Source organism: Carya illinoinensis, chromosome 13, assembly GCF_018687715.1.
Source record: "Carya illinoinensis cultivar Pawnee chromosome 13, C.illinoinensisPawnee_v1, whole genome shotgun sequence".
NCBI classification, from domain to species: Eukaryota; Viridiplantae; Streptophyta; class Magnoliopsida; order Fagales; family Juglandaceae; genus Carya; species Carya illinoinensis.
In genome coordinates, this window is record NC_056764.1 from 5196237 (window position 1) to 5214999 (window position 18763).

At 32.4% G+C, this 18763-nt stretch overlaps 1 protein-coding gene across 3 annotated transcripts; it reads right to left on the reverse strand.

Annotated features, from left to right (window-relative positions):
- Positions 1-3788: 3788 nt before the first annotated feature.
- Positions 3789-12196, reverse strand: LOC122291290 (ankyrin repeat-containing protein ITN1-like). Of its 3 annotated transcripts, XM_043098962.1 has the most exons (9): positions 12039-12177; positions 11568-11685; positions 10085-10523; positions 9063-9560; positions 8801-8950; positions 7950-8030; positions 6987-7034; positions 6444-6871; positions 3789-4592 (listed from the first exon to the last, which is right to left on the reverse strand). In XM_043098962.1, the coding sequence occupies exons 3-9, from the start codon at positions 10512-10514 to the stop codon at positions 3903-3905; spliced, it is 2325 nt and encodes a 774-aa protein (XP_042954896.1). In that variant the 5' UTR covers positions 10515-10523; positions 11568-11685; positions 12039-12177; the 3' UTR covers positions 3789-3902. The 3 variants fall into 3 exon arrangements, with proteins under 3 accessions (XP_042954896.1, XP_042954895.1, XP_042954897.1); XM_043098961.1 differs by lacking the exon at positions 11568-11685 and having other exon boundaries at positions 12039-12196; XM_043098963.1 differs by lacking the exons at positions 8801-8950; positions 11568-11685 and having other exon boundaries at positions 12039-12196.
- Between the last annotated feature and the right edge of the window lie 6567 nt (positions 12197-18763).

An 18763-nucleotide genomic window follows, 5' to 3' on the forward strand; every position in this document is an offset into this window, starting at 1 on the left:
TGTACGTAGTAATGATCAACGTGGAAGAACTTAACTTGAAGAGAGCGTTATATAGGCCATGCATCTACGTTGCGTGCTCTTTTGTCTTTTCCTTTTCCCAGTGAACTACTATTCTATTTTATTCTTGACCTTTACTCTCTTGTCCTTTGATCCGGCCTGGTTGGGTGTGTATGATAAACTTGTAAGATTTGAATAAAGTGTTTGGTTGCCTCCAAACGTGATTCTCAAAAGTATTTTTTAGTGCATTTTGTTTTTCTTTCCTTGGAAAATATCAAATAATAAAAAGATAGTTTAAACACTTATTTTTCGCTCTCGTTGATCAAGTATAATTCGTAAAATTGACTTTTTAATTGTGAATTCTCGTAATATTTTTGCATGGTGAATGTTAAATAGAGGCTTTCAAATTATTTAATTTTTCTTTACGTTCATATTATAACTGATGTAGAATTACATACTTTTATATAGATAGGCCAAGATTGATCTTATCCACAAATTCTCAAGCACTATTTCATTCCATCAAGGAATATAATACTAATAAAAACTTTTTTAAAATTAAAATATATATATATATATAAAACATATTTACTAAAGGTGCAACCAATAAGCCACTTTAAGGTCGAGAAATAGTCTGTTTGGATTACGTTAAGAGTCTTAAAAAATATTTAAATAATTTTAAAAATTCTTTCATGAGAAAATTAGGTTGTTTTAGTTTTAAATACTAAAGTAATTTTTAATCTTAAATCAACTAAAAAGTACGTTTGAGGAAAACGTACTTTTCTAGATAATCTAAAATGTATTTCAAATTTTAAAAAGAATGTCAATAGACAAAATTACTTATACAATTTTTAAATAATTAAAACTTTCAGATTTTTAAGGATATGATCATAATTTTTAAAAAATTAAATTATTATCATTTTTACATTAGAAAGCACTTTATTAATTTATTTCTAAACAAATGTAACATGTTTGAAAGTGTATTAAATATATGATTACCAAACAGTAAATAATTTTTTAATAGTAAAATTTATTAGTTAAGCTATAAGTTATAAACTCTAGAGTTATAAACTATTTTGTCCACCACAATTATAAACATTCACTTACAAGATTATTATAACTTATAAGATGATCATGTGCTGATTTCTAGAGTAGATCATCTAGAAACTTGCATGAGATACAATACTTCTCAAGAAAATAAAATACCGGCCATCGCCTTTTATGGGTTTTTTATGGGACACATTGCTTCTTTTAGCATCAGCTAAAGTAAAGATATAACTTCTTAGAGAAAAAAAAATAATAAAGTAAAGATATTATAACTTCATCTTAACGGAACGTTTTGTCGTGGAACACGAGGAGGTTATGATTCTACTATAGATTACAATTCTTCTTGAGTTTTTATTTAAATTTGAAGACTTTTGAGAAAAAATATATATAAAATAGAACGTAAAATATTTATTGTTACCCATTTATATTTTTCAAACAACATTAAATATGTAATAAATACTATAGAATTTAATTCGTTTTACTTTTAAATTTAGACAAAAATTTAAAAGTATCTTGATCTATAGTTAGATAATCTCCACATTAAATAAATAATAAATACTATAGAAATTAATTCAAATATTTTTTCATTTAAAATATTCAAGTTTGAATAAAAGCTTCAAAAAAATTTTAATCTAGAGTAGAATCATAACCTGTGTGATCCACGACAAAACATTACGTTAAGATAACTATATTTACTTTATCTGATGTTTGTCTTTACTTTATAATTCTGATGCTAAAAGAGGTGATGGCCTGGCCAACAAGCAATATTTTATGATAAGATTGCTCTTTTGTCCATCAATCTTTTGATTGCTATATTTTATTCTGTTTAGTGAAGAATTTTAATCTAGAGTATAATCATAATCTCCGTGTGATCCACGACAAAATATTGGGTTAGGATAATTGTATATTTACTCTATCTGATATTTGTCTTTACTTTATTCCAATGCTAAAGGAGGCGATGGCCCGGCCAATAAGCAGTATTTTATGATAAGATTGCTCTTTTGTCCTTCAATCTTTTAGTTGTTATATTTTATTCTATTTAATGGCATTTTTGCCCCTAACTTTTTTTGTCGATAAGTTCTTCTGGGGGTTCGATCTTCCTTGACTCTTCCCATACAATGAAATTACTCTCTTGCTCGTCTTGTCGGGCTGGCAGTGGAGTATGAGTGCACATCGTCACGGAAGTCGACTAAGAACACAACTATGCATCAAGTTTGCTTTCAAGACAACCAACAATGAAGACAACTAGCAATGAAGCCATAACTGAGTAAGATGATGATGAGGAAATGATAAAAGAGATTATGACTATCATTATTCGAGTAACATAGTTTACTGCCTCATTTATCTTTGCTTTACTCCCTCTCAATCTGAGTATTGTAGTTATTATATTAAAAGCTTTTATATATGGTATCTCACCTCTTCTTATGTTGCTCTTTTAATTTAATACAATTTTAATTATCATAAATAAATAATCATATTTTCATAATTTTATTTTAAAAATACTATCAACAATATTAAAAAAAGAGTTGTAATTATATCATTTTGACATTTTCTATCAAGCAAACAATATTTAAATGGTAACGTGGCACTACCATATGTCCACTCATGGCAGTGTCCACTCATGGCAGTGCCACTTCTGCCGTGAAATGGCGTTTCTGTACCTTAATGATCTATTGCAGATCAAATTGTGAGAGGGGAAATAGTGTTCTTGCTTGTTTATGTTATCAACCGGTGAAAGGATCACAACATATGGAACTTTGCCGTGAAATTGCACAAGAGCTGCATGAAGGGAGCAGTAATTAGCATTTCCAATGAAAAGATCACAACTTGGAACTTTGAAATTAGAAGGCTTACAAATTCAAAGCAACCCCTTTTGACTAAACTTTTGCTTTTAGTGAAGTAATGTCGGCAGAGGAGCTTTGAAATTATGCAGGAGTGAGTCCCGTCGCTGGGGTCATCAGATGCCGACGTTGTTGCTTATACTTCATTTGAGGGGAGGGGCGGAGGTGGTGTTTAACTTAAGCGTTGTCTGCGAAGGAAATCTTTGCGCATATTTGAAGTCACTGAGAAAAAATTACTTAGAAATAGGAAAATTGTTGAGACACCGTATATATTCTTGGTGTTTTTCTTTTTTCCGACAGATCTACAGAAATTGTGATTTTGTTTTTTTTTTTTTTTTTTTAGTAATACTAGGTACAGAATCTAAAGCCATTTGGATACTAAAAGTATTTATTTTTATCTCATTTCATCATTACAATTTTTTTAAATTCTCACATAAAATATAATAAATAATTTAACTTTTTCAAAATTTAAAATAATAATAATATTTAAAAAATAATATTTTAACAATATTTTATTCAACTTTCTTCTCATCTCACCGTTCAAACCGCACTAAGTATACAAGTCTTGTACAAAATCTTTGTAAAAAAAATAGACTAAATCATAATCATAATAAAATTATTATTATTATTATTATTTTACTTTTTCCATTATAGAATCTATTTTTTTATAAAGAGATTGTAGGAGACTTTTTTATTTAATACTTACATAAATCGTTACTCTTTCTAAAAACCAGCCTGCTTATCGGGCCGTAATGGGCCACCAGGGAAATCTTCCTGTCTGACAGATTCTACTGAATTATCATTCAATGTTGTCGGTCTAATGTCTTTGTCTGTAACTCCTCTGACTTCTGATCTTATTGTATTGCATCCTGTGGGGAAAAAATAGCTTGGAAACGAAAGCAGGTATAAAAATTACAACTGGAGATAGTAGGTCTAAAATATGAAAATCATAAAATATGCAACAGAAGGCTAGCTGAGAATTCACCAGTCATAAGTCCAAGGAAAAAATACCGTAAAAAATCATGAGTTCTGGCTAGTAGGCCTGAATATTGAACAATGAACGAAGGAACACCTAAACATTGTATTGAACAATGAACGAAAGTAAAAACAAGGCTTCATTCTCCTATCAAAGATGCTCGATCTGTAGGTATAAGCAAGCATGTCACCAAGAAGGTGGAATTGCATCAATACAAACAGAGTAACGGGTACACTGGCCAAACAGATGACAGGATTGACAGTCCATGAATGTCCACGTAGCATGATTAAAAGAGCAGTAGAAAAGGTTATCATCATAGTTGTAATAGAGAAGAAGAGGGTACAGAGGCCTATTATCATTCTTTTAGGCAAGGATCCAAGAAAATCTTCTTCTGCAAAACGTGATGTGATGATACCCAAAAACATAAATACTGAAGCCGAGGAAGAAAAAAGCGACAGGGAATCAGTCAATATAAAGATTTTAAACAAGTTATCATGTTCGAATGTCGGCAAGCCTGTATCTTGGTTATTACCACCTGGAACGATAAGTGCTGCTGCAAACATAATAGTGACAATGAGAGCGCCTACTACCATACAAGAAGTTGATGTGTCCTTCATCCATCGCTCTCCTTCTTTCATCAAGTCCTTGTGGGTCTTTGTAAACAATTGTCTAGGAGTCAAACCATCTGCATTCATAAAGTTCGTAATAGTTGGATTGCAAAGGCTCTCCACCTCCTGTATTTGTTATACAAACGTTAGAGAAAAATGCAAATAAAAGTACCATTCAACAATTGAGAGACTTAGCATATATACACTTAGAAAATTGAATAATAACATTTACAGTTCGAAAATCTTGTTAAACACTAAAACCTGATTCGTGTTAATATTTTCGTTTTATTCACATGTAGCTGAAACATAAAACTCCATCCCTTACTCTTTTTTCTTTCTTATTTTATTTTGTGTTTGTTTGCTTATGTTCTTTTGTGCTAATCCATCTAAAATCCTATTAGGTGTTGGATTATTTCAAATATTTTAAATAAATCTTATCTTTTAGAGTTTTCCTCTAATGTGATTTTTGTTAGTCCCACATTGAAAAGACAATCAAACTTTTAGTGATTTATAAGTGAATTAGTTTCGCGATATGTATAATAGAATAATAAGGGTAGACACATCGTATCACCCAATGCAAAGCACTGAGCACACGCGCACGATGCATTGACGCTTTAGACGCACTTAGCACTTTGCATGTAGTGACGAATTTATTTTAATTAAACGAAATGATGCATTTCTTGAATTTTTTATAGTTATTAAGAACTGGCAATGACAATTAATTTCTGACCGTTTTATTTAAATTAAAATGAAACATTGCATATGTTGGTGCTATTAACATCTGTTCATTCTAAGATTAGTGTTCAGAATTTCCAATCTGAACACTGTATAAACAGTGTTGTATCCTGAGGACATTCTTGCCATATTCTCTTTTGCATAACTAAATTTCTGAGTGAGAGGCAATATTTGTCTAAAAGACAGATTTACAATAGCCTCACTGTTTGCATATTTCGATCTCTGTTTGCAATTTCTTTTCTAACATTAGGCACGTGCACTGTTAACAGAATCACAGTTGGAAGGTTGTCTACAAAGTCGGGTGGCGATTCAAATGAGCAATTGGAGGCCTAAGCAATAGCTCACGCACCAATACTAATAATTTCCAAAAGTAGAATAATTCCATATTAATTAGTTCTGTATTATTACAATTAATAAAATCTCAGGCCACTTATATTTTGTTTACCTTTTGACCTATGACTTCACGTTCTTCGTTTGTTTCAGGGGAAAAAAAGATAATGAGTTTTAGGACATCTGTAATCTTTAACTATGATGATATGTTCCATAGATCTTGGCTAGGTGGATGACAAGAAATCTTACCACATGTGAGATGCAATTAGTTGAAGAGAAGGAAGTTTTTTTTAAAGATTTTTAGGGGATACTAGTTTTACTAGAAATGCTTTACAAACTGAAGTGTCATTAATTAAAAGTTAAAATAAAAGTAAGCCAAATCAAAGAGTAATGTTAGATACAGTTTTAGGGTGTGTAAACCCCACACTTCCTTTAGAAAAAAGTGGGACCTACCATTAAAAAGTGGGTTTTCTCATGTAAGTTCCAAATTTACCCATATTTTTTAAAGAGAGTGTGTGACTTTTACACCATAGGATGTACAAATCATGTTTCCAAATCATATATTTATTACGTTGGTGATGTGTAACCAATCACATCATGTTTATAAGATTTTTTTCATAAGAATTATAGTAAATTTAGTATTTTTTTTTTTTATATATATTTGAGTAAATGACAGTAAATGCAGATATGGAAATATCTCAACCACTTAGTTTGATTCCAACAGATTTAAGGAACTCTAGTAATAGTATGCCACAAATGGCCAAAGCTATCTTGCCTTAAATTAGACTTCTTTAACAACTAATTTTCAAATTTTGCTATACTCATTTATTTTCTCTTTAAAAATATCTAGAATTTGTGAGATGCAGTAAGTAAAGACAGTACACCCGAGAAACATGAAGTGTGAGAGCTGACCTTAAACCATTGTAGTTCTCTTTGCATCTGCAAAGCTGCACCTGGGATGTGATCAAGTGGAGTGAATTCTGTTAACATTGCTACCATATGTAATATGTTATTGCCAAAGATGTCTCTGCTAGCTGCCCACTTGCTCGCCTGACAGGAGTGGAATGTAGCATAAAAGATATCAGCATGGCGATGCAGGGCAGCCAACATAACGATCCCTCTGTTTTCCGCATCGCATGTACGCAAAAGGTTTGGTTTTGCTTTCACTATTTCAACAACAATCTCAAGGATCCCTTCCCTCAAAGCCTGGAATATTGCTGAATAAACACCACCATTTATCATGTCTTGATGATCTAAAGTTGATATAGCTTTGCACATGCAAGACGCGAGTTCATAGGATCTGTCATGGGCCAACTTCATCTCATATAAATGCTTGAATCCTTTGTCAATATGGAAGCAATGTCAATTTTTCTGTATGAATCTATTTATAAACGACAAAATCAAACTAAGAAAACTTAACCAATAACTTATATTAATCAAAAGGATGCACCATACCCAAGAGGTTAAGGAGACTTGAAACTAGCTGGCGCAATAGAGCTCGCACTGCAAAGTAAAAGCAAATTTGTTCATCACAAATATACAATAGAAAACTAATACCAAAAACTAAAATAATTAAGTGATTTTTCTTCAGATACACGAGAAATTTAAGCATACTCTTCCTACTAAGGTCTCTTGCTCGGTAAGTAATAAGAAACTTCTTTGTAGAATCAGATAAATCTACAACCTAGTCAATTTTACCAAAGACAATATGGCATTCATGAGAAAGAAGACCACCACCCATTCATCATCATTTATGGCAATTAATCAGTGAAGCTCTGAGACACATTGCTCTAGTTTTTTGCCTCATTTTGTCAACGGTCGTAGACCTGAAAACATTAAGTTGTATGACTAGATAAGATCATATGGCAGGGCTTCACCTACCCCTCCCCCAAGATCATGAGACAGACAGATTAGATCATAAAAACATGGTATGCCATGAAAAATTGTAATGAAAAAACTGGACTTATTGGTCAACCCATAGTTAATATTCAAATATTAGCAGTTACTGCAAGCTGGAATATTTTTTGCTGAGTTGGACGGGTTTTGAACAGCTTGACTAGGATTAGTAAGAGTTCTGCTGGTTAGCTTGTAGGCAAAATTAGTTACATTCTGTTTTATGAGCTGGAAAGAAAAGTTAGGCAAAACCCCAAGGGGTTGGCCTAAGTGGTGAAGGCCTTGGTCTTGGGGTCTCATTCCTTTCAAGGTCCAAGGTTCAACACCTCATGGGTGCAAACAATCCTTTGGGGCCACACCCCCTGGTGAAAAGCCAGCGATTTAACCAGTTCCGTGTAGGGAAACTTCCGAGGGTGCGGTGCACGAGACCGGGGTTTATTCTGCAGGGGTGGGTCCAAAGGGCCCTGCCTTGGAGAGCTTCCCCGACATCAAAATAAAAAAAAAAAAAGTTAGGCAACAACGTACCTGATCCGATAGTTATTTCTTGATTGTTTTGAATGTTGAAACGAATCTCATCGGTTGTATAAGCCGGTGGAATGTGTATACCTTTTAGACAAAAACAGGCTGATGAGTTTGAAGTAACGATTTGGTAGCATTTTTAATGTATTTCAAAGGAGCAATATCGTCTTACACCACACAAAAAATTAAATAGCTAAATCTTCAATGTACAGTGATACAAATACACACACACAGATTGCAAAATGGGTTAAGGTTGTGTATTGATTTATTTCTATTCTGCTTAATGTTTGTACTTTTTCATGTTTCACAGGGTATCAATTTTTTTAAATCTACATGTCATCAAACCGGCAACACTACATTTGATTTTTTTTTAGCAGCCGAGTAAGTTTATTGGTAATATCATCTAATGTACAAAAAGAGGGAAGAGGAAAACCTTACGATCAATCACACCCTAAAAACATAGTGCAAATCATCTAAAAATTTGAAAAAATAAAAATAGTGAAGGAAAAGAGGAACCAACAGTGGATCTTATTCCATATTTTCTTAGCCAAAAGACTTTGATATTTCTCAAGAATGGCACCATGAATGTGGTTTCCAAGGATGGTCCTGTGAGAGAACTGACATGAGAATAATGCAATAGCCACAAGATGTATTGAAAGTTATTACAGTGAAAGTGGCATTGGGTTAAGTTATTAGAAAAGTATCTTTTTAGCTACTATATTAATTACTCCTTATGTGGAAATCCGTTATTTGACGATGTTAATGTAATCCTTGAAGAAATCAACTGGGTCCTAGATGTGAGCACACATTTCCAGAACAATGTAATGAAAAGCAAGAGAAAAGAAGGTGGTACTGACGGGAGTAGATCCATCTTTTCCAAAACACGAGCCGGGTTGCACCAGGGAATGCTTGAGGCATAGAAGCCAGTACATACAGAGGGGTGAAATTGTCTCTGTCTGGTGCAAAAGCCAAACGTGGCCAACCCTTGATTAAAGGCACAGCAATATCTAACGTTGAACCATGCATGCGTACAAAAAACAATGAACAAAAGCAATTATGTTTCCAAGATATCAAATGAAATAACAGCCAATTAATGGTAAGACAAGAGGCACTTCTTACCAAAAAGTCTGGTATAGATAGTGTGGTTTAAAAGTGTAGCACCATTGTGACCTTTTTCTGGCCTTAGCTCTTCCAAAGGAGTGTGAAGGTAGAGATAGCAAGCCAATTCTTTATGGCCATTCTCAACAGCGATAACAACAGGAATATCTTTCTGATTATTTCCAATGCTGACTAAGCTCTTGTTCTTTCTAATCATGCACTTTGCCATCTGGTAATTACCGTTAATAGCTGTATAAGCTAGTGCTGTATTACCACCAGAATCTAGTATTGCCAAGTCTTCTTCCTTCATCATCTCCACCAACTTCTCCACTATATGTTCATGTTCAGCAGCAACAGCAGTGTGAAGAGGTGTCTGGCCTGAAATATTTTCGATTGTTGCTGTCTTTGAATTGGGGCGGAGCTTAAGGAAATCATTTGTAGCGTTCCAATCACCACTTTGAATAGCCTCAAGCAAGGCCGCATACTCAGAGAAGTCATTGTTCTGGTTGCCGTCCCTCCCTGCCATGTTTTAATTGTTCTCCTTATAGAATGAAAAAAAGGGATACCATTCTGACATCAACATGCCAACCACAGAATTATCTTTTATGTTGATTTGAAGTTTCAGAATATGTAAATGACATTTGAATTAATTAGGACCGACAATGGGCAGGTCATACCATGTCAAGGCTAGCAAAAAGTACGTCGCAAACTAATAGGAGAAGGACAATTTCATTTGCACAAAGAGTTTTGCAAACCGGTAAAGTGATTGATGTTGTACATAATCATCTATATTGTACTGAAACATTTGAACTCGGAAAAACCATGACTAGGGCTGGTTTTCAGTTACATCGTATGACACCAAATCTGTAATCAACCTATTAAAAACCAATTGAATAATTACAATTTACAATGCAGCCAATAGAATCCATGTTTGAGCATGTTGAATCATTGATCATTTTTGTAAATGTATCATAATCCATGTGGCAATATGTGTTGGCCAGCTAGATATAATTTGCAGTTAAAAATAAACTACTGAGTGTCACCTGGCCTGCTTGTTGGGTTTCCTACAACTTGACTAGCTGCATTTGGTGGTTGCTCATGACCCTGTTTTCTATCTGACGTCTTTGATTCATTTGCTAGTTCAAACTCTGGGCTGACTCCTTGTGTGGGTTGCTCATACATTTTAGCCAATGTATCCCACAAAATTTTGGCAGAACTAATATCCTTGATCTGAGACAGTATGTCCATCCCACATGAAATTTGAATTGCATGTAAAGTTGCAGCATTCTTCTTCCTCCAAGCCTTGAATTCCACTACATCATCTTCCAGTTTAGGAGGTTCCGTGGCTGTTTCGATAATGTCCCAAAGATCTTGAGCCAACAAACAGTTTTTTATGCAAGCACTCCAGTTCTCATAATTTTTGTTTCCAAGAACTTCAGAAACAATTGTTCCTGGAAGAATGGTTGTTGCCATATGCTTAATCTGTCAAATTACAAAGTATGCATGAATGTTAGGTGAAATACGGATAAATAGATGCAGATATGGTATATATTTCGTCTTTCAAAGTCAAGAAAAGCAATTTGTGTTTTGTGCTTATAAACTACTTTTGAAATATAATTCAAACTAAGCAAATTTTCAATATTGAGAGAAAAATGAATGAAGAGTGACGTTGTATGTAACATTTATCTAAAGGACAAACATAATTTTTGGTTTATTCTGTCTCCTTTTTTTTTTTCTTTTTTTTTTTTTTCCTTTTTGCTTTGAACGTTTTGTTAGTTGGTAAAATACAGGTTCCTCATCTGCACACCTTCTTAGGATATTAATCTCACATAATTTATTCATGACTTGTTAGTCCTAATCCTACATGAGTTGAAATCTCGCTTGTACTAATCTAACTTCTTATGCAAAGCTCATCCTACATATTATATCTGCCGAATTCAGTATAGTAAAGCTGTAAGACTCGAGCCTTGTTTGGATACCAAAACCATCTAAACTCATCTCATCTCATCTAATCATTACAAATTTTTCAAGTTCACAAACAAACTAAAATAAACAATTCAATTTTTTCAAATCCCATAACAAAAACAATATTTTATTCAACTTTCATCTCAACTCACTATCCAAACCTCCCCTGTCTCAACTCACTTTCATCCTAACTCATCTCATCTCATCTCAACTCAATATCCAACTCAATATTTAAGTACAGCCGGCATACTGGCATAGGCTTCTAAAATTGAACCACCTTAAATTCTTTACCTTCTCATCTTTTTTTTCTTCCTCTCTCAAATTTTCTTGTTTTATTACTATTTTCTATACTCTACAGTCTATCACACCTAAAGGCTAAAGCTTGAAATCTTAATTACAACTGTGGCTCAGCCAGTGCTGCTTAGTCTAATTTCATTATGAAAAGCAAGGGAAAATCCTGTTTGAGTTTGAAAGATTGGCGAAGAAAAGAGAGGAAGACGCCTAAGATCTAGGTCTCGAACAATGCATAGAGGCCGCTATAAGTGGCGAAGGATGGGGTACCGCACAGACGAGTGGGGACCGTCGATTGTGCGGAGGGGTGGAGCAAAAGGCGAGGGACGTATCTAGTGGTGGGGCACGCGTCTATCAACAGCGGATAAAAAGTCCAGATCTAACAATCCTACAACAAAACAAGGAAAAATAACAGTGAAATACAAAAAAAAAAAAAAAGAAAGAAATTGGCGTAGACTATCTATCGTTTCAGACCATGGTCTATTCTTAAAACATCATATCTGGCTCTGCCTTTTGTACTCTACTTTAGTTTGTTCCAAGTCTCCCGAACAATCTTATCCTCTCCCAAACAAGGCTTTAGTTTGTTCATAGCCACGCCAGGAGTGTACAAAAAAAAAAAAAAAAAGTAGAGAAAAATAGCATGAATGTTTGTTTACGCAAAGCGATCAAATTCGATTATTAGCTAGAAGTTGAAGACACTTCACTAAACAAATTAAGATCCGGAAAACGAGAAGTCATTACTTGCAGAGCGCTGGAGAATCGCCTCCTGTAAAAACCCACTGTGCAGTATCGGACACAGGTGAACGAGCTTGACTTGTGTTTCTTTCTTTCTTCTTTACAGAAGAATTTCAGAATCCAGAAAAGAAAAGGTACATTTAGGTTGTTTTCGGCCAAAAATCATCTTATAACAACAATTATTGATGTCCACTACTTTTTCTATTTTTTATAAAAAAAAAAAAAAAGGTTAACGTAAAGAGACAAGTATTATTATTTGAATTAAAAAACCACGTTTTATTAAGCAGTGGTTGGGAAGTATATATCATATCATATTCAGTTCAGATTTCGTCGTTCTTGTCAAGCGATTACGTGTAATATTGCATATGTTAATTACGTTCATATTTATTTATTCTAAATTTTTATTTGCCTTTCATATTCATGCCATTATGCAATAGCAACCTAAACAAATGATTTTGGTTTATGATAACCGGTTGTATCTTTGAAAATATTTTAGTTAAAAATGATTACGTAAAAGTAAATTTATAAATTAATATGATTTGATGTGATACATCAAGTTGTAAAGTTACTTTTAACATAAAATAAATCTAATAGATTTTATGAAAACACGTCATTTTATAAATTTATTTTGTGTAATCTCTTTGTGTCTGTATCAGTTCTCTTATATCTTTACGTGTAAATTTTTTAACATATAATCTAATAATAATAATAAATGAATGTTGTATTGAAATAGATGTTGTTATCTTTTCAAAAATAAAAAATAAAAAGAAATAGATGTTGTTGGTTTATGATAATCTGCTCCAAAAAAATAATTTTTTTATATTGATTTTATATTTATCTATTTTTTTTAAAATGAGTACACTGAACTTGCACGATCCAAAATTATAAACATAATTTCTCTTAATTTTAATGCTTATTTTTCAAATTTTTTATGCTATTTTAATATTGTTATTATTTAAAAAGTGAGATTTTTACTTTGAATATATGGTTTGCGAAAGTACTACTAGGATTGATATGGCACACTGTTAAGGTTATAGATGTAAATGTCAGTTTATTAAAACTAAGAAAATCAAAAGATCAAATTTAGGGCATTTTTGTATACTTAGGAGTATTTAAAAATTTTGTGAATAATAGTTAAATAGTTTGAGTGAAGATGTTTGATTGGATTTTGAAAATTGAAAGAAAAAATAGAATAAAAAATTATAAAGTTATAAATTTTTTAGTATTAGTTTTATTTTTAAGTTTGTAAAAATTGTATTGATTTTTATATTTTATTTTGAAGATTTTAAAAATTGTATCAATTTTTGTATTTAAATAATAATTAGATAATGATTAAATTAAAAATTAAAAATGTGAGTTTGAAAAGTATTTTTTATATAAGTGATGATTAAAAATAAAATTACGATGAGTTTTCAAAATAAATTCGAGTAGGTACAAATAGTCTCATTGAACCTGAATTCCGATAATCTAAGGACCCTCTTAAAAAAATTAAAAAAAAAATAAAAATGTTGGAACCAAATGAGTATTTATCTCTCAGCTTTTAATTGAAGCTTCAATGCAAATCAAGGATGGTGAAAATATTTCATTTTATTTTATTTTATTTTATTATTATAATTTTTTTAATTTTCATAAAAAATATAATAAATAATTTAACTTTGTCAATTTTTAAAACAGTAATAATATTCTAAATGTATTTTATTCAACTTTTAATTTTTATTTCAATTCATCTCGTTTCAATTTACTATTGAAACATCTTTATATATTACCTGATAATCTCACGTAGGCATGTGCTCTGACTCCAACGGAGTTGGAAGAGTGCCTTCCGAATTCCGACTCCAACTTTTGTCTGAGTCCAAATTGTCCTCCGATCGGAATTCTGACTTTCGATCGGAACTCTGAGATGGGCCCATTCCAAACCCTAAAGACATCATAATCAATAATTATAAATATAATTAATTATTATACATAATTAAGAAAGTCCCAAACAATTGATAATACAAATAACATTCCATTTCAAAGTTTGATTAAATAGGCCATAAGAATAAACATATTGATTCAACTAAAAAGAAAAACATCATCTGCAGCACCGTACTTAATCATTCAGAGTACCTAAAATTAAGATTAAAAAAGTCTTCAATCAATAAATGTAACCAAAATTGATTCAGAAAATTGAATACGGTAAAAGTAGAATTTAATTATCATAAATATCAATCAAGATTAAGTTAGTTCTGATATTAACTTATTTTTATCCATACTCTATCAGTCATCGGCAACTATATTCTGTGAAATGATAAAAAAACATAAGTTAAATAGATTTATAGAATCATAAAAAGAATTAAATAATCAATAATAAAAAAAAAAGTAAAATAATGTTACCATCTTCAAGCCTATAGCTCATTATCATCAATGCCAATGCTATATAGTCCAAGGGGCATATCACTGATTCAGTTTTGTATGCAAACGAGGGCCTCCACGGTTGATGGTGACAATGAACTCTGGAAAGTATCTAACACTTGACCTCCAATGTTAAACACCGACTCAGATGCAACCGTAGTAATAGGAATGGCTAGCATATCTCAGACAATACGAGAAATGATTAGATATTTGGTGGAATTAGCCTTCTACCAAATTCATATCTCAAATACAGCATTAGGTGCATTGACCTCTTCCATAAAATACCGTTCAACATTCGAAGTATACCTCATAATATTCTTCGATGTAACGAGCTGATGATACTCATTCATAACATCGTAATTCTGACAGCGTTGACGCAATACTCCATCTGGACTAAGGTCATTGGTGGGAGGTGTCGGAGTCGAGTGTAAGGTATCCACTGCAGATGAAGGCTATCCACTATTTTGTAGTGGTTGAATAAGTCATCGAGATTAATTTTAAGCGTTGTAAGAAACGATGTAACCTTCATTACCCTGAGGATGGAATTTGTCCAATATTGGTAAGCACCCTTTTTGTGACGCCCACAAATTCCGTTTGGGATCGGACGGACATTTGAAGCGTCGAGACATGTAACACAAGGTTACCTGCCCCCGTTCATGACATATAAGATGCAATAATCCTAACATGCATATAACATTATGCAATATTCGCAGCGGATAATTTTTTTTTTTTAGCAATACTATGCACCAAACTGAAAATATCCCAATACTTAAAACATACTTCATACATAAAGATCCATTGAATAACTAAGATCACAGCACTATTCCAAAATAGTTATGATCCAAAAGTACTGGAGATGCAACTCCATCGTACAAGTAGTAATTTAACTACTATATTAACATTAACGACGCACCGTCGTTCAGTCGACTGTGTCTAGTTGGTCAGCTCCTGATCCTCCTTCAGGTCCTGTAACAAGATCTACCATTCGGGGGAATGGTAGTTGGGACTACCACAGTGAGATTTGATTACAAATCTCAGCAAGTTAAAAAAAAAACTTCCATACAGACTAATGATGCATGTATGACAGTAAAAGCATAAATGCATAATCAAATTCATAAGTAATTAAAGCATAACTTAGCGTACAACATAGCATAATTGACATAGCTTAAATTGAATCATGAACTGAACTTGACTTGACATGAACTTGATCTGAAACTTGACTTAGCATGAACTTGCTCTGAAACTTGAATTTAACATGAAAAATACATACTCCACAGTTGTTGTGGCCCCATGTATTCTATGTGTAAATACATACTCCACAGTTGTTGTGGCCCCATGTATTCTATACATCACTATGCAGTTAAATACATACTCCACAGTTGTTGTGGCCCCATGTATTCTACATAAACTTGACTTAACATGAAAAATACATACTCCACAGTTGTTGTGGCCCCATGTATTTTACGCATCACAATTGTAGTTAAATACATAACCAACTTGAGATAGTAACATTTCGTAACATGGCATAACATATAACAGACAACATATTTAACATGACATATTTGTAATGTATAGTAATACATGACAGAATATATTGTGTAACAGATAAAAATTGATGACAGAATAAATTCTGTATAATAGACAATTACATGATAACTTGGCATGGTATGACATATATGATAACATACATACATACACTGTAATTCTTTTACTTAGCACACATACACAGTAGACTGCTAGTAAGTTAAAAGCTAACTTACCTCGATCTCCGCGTTTCTTATAAAACTTCAAGTGCGATCATGAGGAACTGTAATTAGTGATTCTAAAAATTAGAACTAAATCACTAATAATTTGAAATATGGAAAATATTAACTTAAAGAGTAAAATTTTCATTTTACTCTCTACATGTGGGAAATTGACCGTTTTACCCATAACTTAAGGATTTTGCATACTAACTTCAAAAGTTTCCAAAATTTACATTCCTCATGTAAATTTTGTCCTAAACTTAAATATCAACTCATAAAAATTTAAAACAAAACACAACCATGAAGAACACACTATGGTCGAAACATCCATAGGCCATTTCCCTTTATTTTTGTTGCAATTCCTTCCAACTTCAAAACTCATGCTTAAACCAAAATTTTGCAACAAACATCTTCCAATCCTAAGTTCAAAACCATACTTAAAACATCCATTTAGAAAAATCTAATAATCAACACCAAACTTTTTTGTAAAAAGATCCAAGCATTTGAATCACAAGTTTTGACCTTAAATCAAAACATCTCCAAGAATTTCAAAAATCAAATCTTACTTCTAACATATTCATAATATCATCCTAACATCAACCATGCTTTAAATCATCAAACTAAAGTCACCAAAATCACAAAATAACATTTGGAGTTTTTGGTTTTACACTTAGTCCAAAAACAGGAGCTTTTTCCTCAACTAGTTTTGATAAATCTCTTGATCTATGACTTATAAATATATGATCTTCAAACCAAACCATTACATGGTTTAAAAAGATGTCCTAAAACATATACAAGCTTCTAATTCAAGATCACATGGTTAGAAATTAACCAAAACATAAATTTAGCCAAGAATATCCACACTTTGGCTTATCTGAATATCTCTTTGCATAAAATTTCATATCTTTGAAACTAACATCAAATATCTTCAAAATAATAATATAACATGTATATAAGATGTTTAGGATCCTCCAATAAAATTATCAAAGTCATTAGAATAGGTTTAGACCACCAAAGAGTTAAACTTTCTCAAAACAGAAACTGTTTTTCCTCTTCCAGTTTCTAAGTTTCTAAATCTAAGAACATCTTTCATCAAAACCTTTAATCATGCAAAAATCCTCAACCAATAGTCACATATACATGTTAACAATACTCCATAAAAATTTCAGATCAATATCTATCCATTAGCTTGGTCAAAAACTCCAAACTATAACATATTCTCCAGTTTATCTCCCAGAATGACCTTTTTATAGTTTACACAATATTTGACTGACCAAATGATCTTCAAATGGGGCAAATAAGATATCCATGTAAACTAGACTCAAAAAGGAACAACTTATATGAAGGAGACTTTATGATAAAACACTTACAACAGCTTCAAAATGGGCGTGCAAAAGATCTCCTAAAATCTGTCCGAGAGAGAGTGTTTGATAATCTTTTATTAGAAGGAGTAATTGAAGATAAGTTCATGGGTGCTGGCTAGACACATTTATGGACGAGATAAGGGAGGTGATAAGGCTGGAGTTGAGAGTTGAGTGTGGTTTTCTCCTACCCAAAATATCTATAAAAGATTATCTCATAATATTCTATCCAATAATATCTACAAAAATCAACTTAAGATATTTTTATCTAATAATATCTATAAAAATCAACTTAAGATATTTTTATCTAATAATATCTATAAAAATCAACTCAAAATATTTTTACCCAATAATATTCACGAAAATTACCTCAAGATATTTCTTTTTATCCAATAATATCTACAGTTTTGAACAGACGTTTTGTCCGAAAATGTGAAAAAAAGTTATTGCGCCATAAGACTTTAAATAACCCTCCGAGTCTAATGGCACAAATCATAATACATTTTGACACTTCTAACTATCTCCAATAATCAAAAATACACTTCTGATACCATAGTAAATAATAACACTAACTATGTAGTTAGACAAAAACCTATACGATTAATGGATTCGTGAAAACTTATGGGTTTTTCACGAGATTCCTAAAGTTAATAGAAATTTCACAATTGAATTTCTAGCGGGCTGTTACAATCTCCCCTCCTAAAAAAAAAATTTCTTCCTCGAAATCGAAGTAAGTAAGAAATAACAATTCAAAAGTTAAGGAAACACATATACTTTATTGATATTCGAATAACGAAGTACAACGTCTGATATTGTCAGTCCCGTACAAGTGAACTACAAAGTATCAATTAAGCAAAAGCCCGAAACAATTCTGCAAGACTGAATTTAGATGTCAAACAACTGGGGGTACTTGGCTCGCATATCAACTTCTTTCTCCCAAGTCGCCTCTTGAATATTATGATTTTGCCAAAGTACTTTGACCAATGGGATCTTACGGTTCCGCAACTCTTTATCTTTCCAGTCAAGAATTTGCATTGGCTTCTCTTCATAGGTCAAGTTGGGTTGTAAAGGTATGCTATCGGGATCCACTATCATTGGTGTCTGATTCCCAAAACTCTTTTTCAAAGAAGACACGTGGAAAACATTATGAATTCCATGGAACTCAGTTGGCAATTCCAAACGATATGCAACTACTCCCACTTTCTCCACTATCTCATAGGGTCCCACATAT

Coding starts and splice junctions, on each gene's coding strand:
- LOC122291290 (XM_043098961.1), bottom strand. CDS start 10,514: ATGGCAACAACCATTCTTCCAGGAACAATTGTTTCTGAAGTTCTTGGA. Junction 8,031..8,800: donor GAAAAGATGGATCTACTCCC/GTCAGTACCACC, acceptor TTTGTCTAAAAG/GTATACACATTCCACCGGCT. Junction 7,035..7,949: donor AGAAATAACTATCGGATCAG/GTACGTTGTTGC, acceptor TTTACTTTGCAG/TGCGAGCTCTATTGCGCCAG.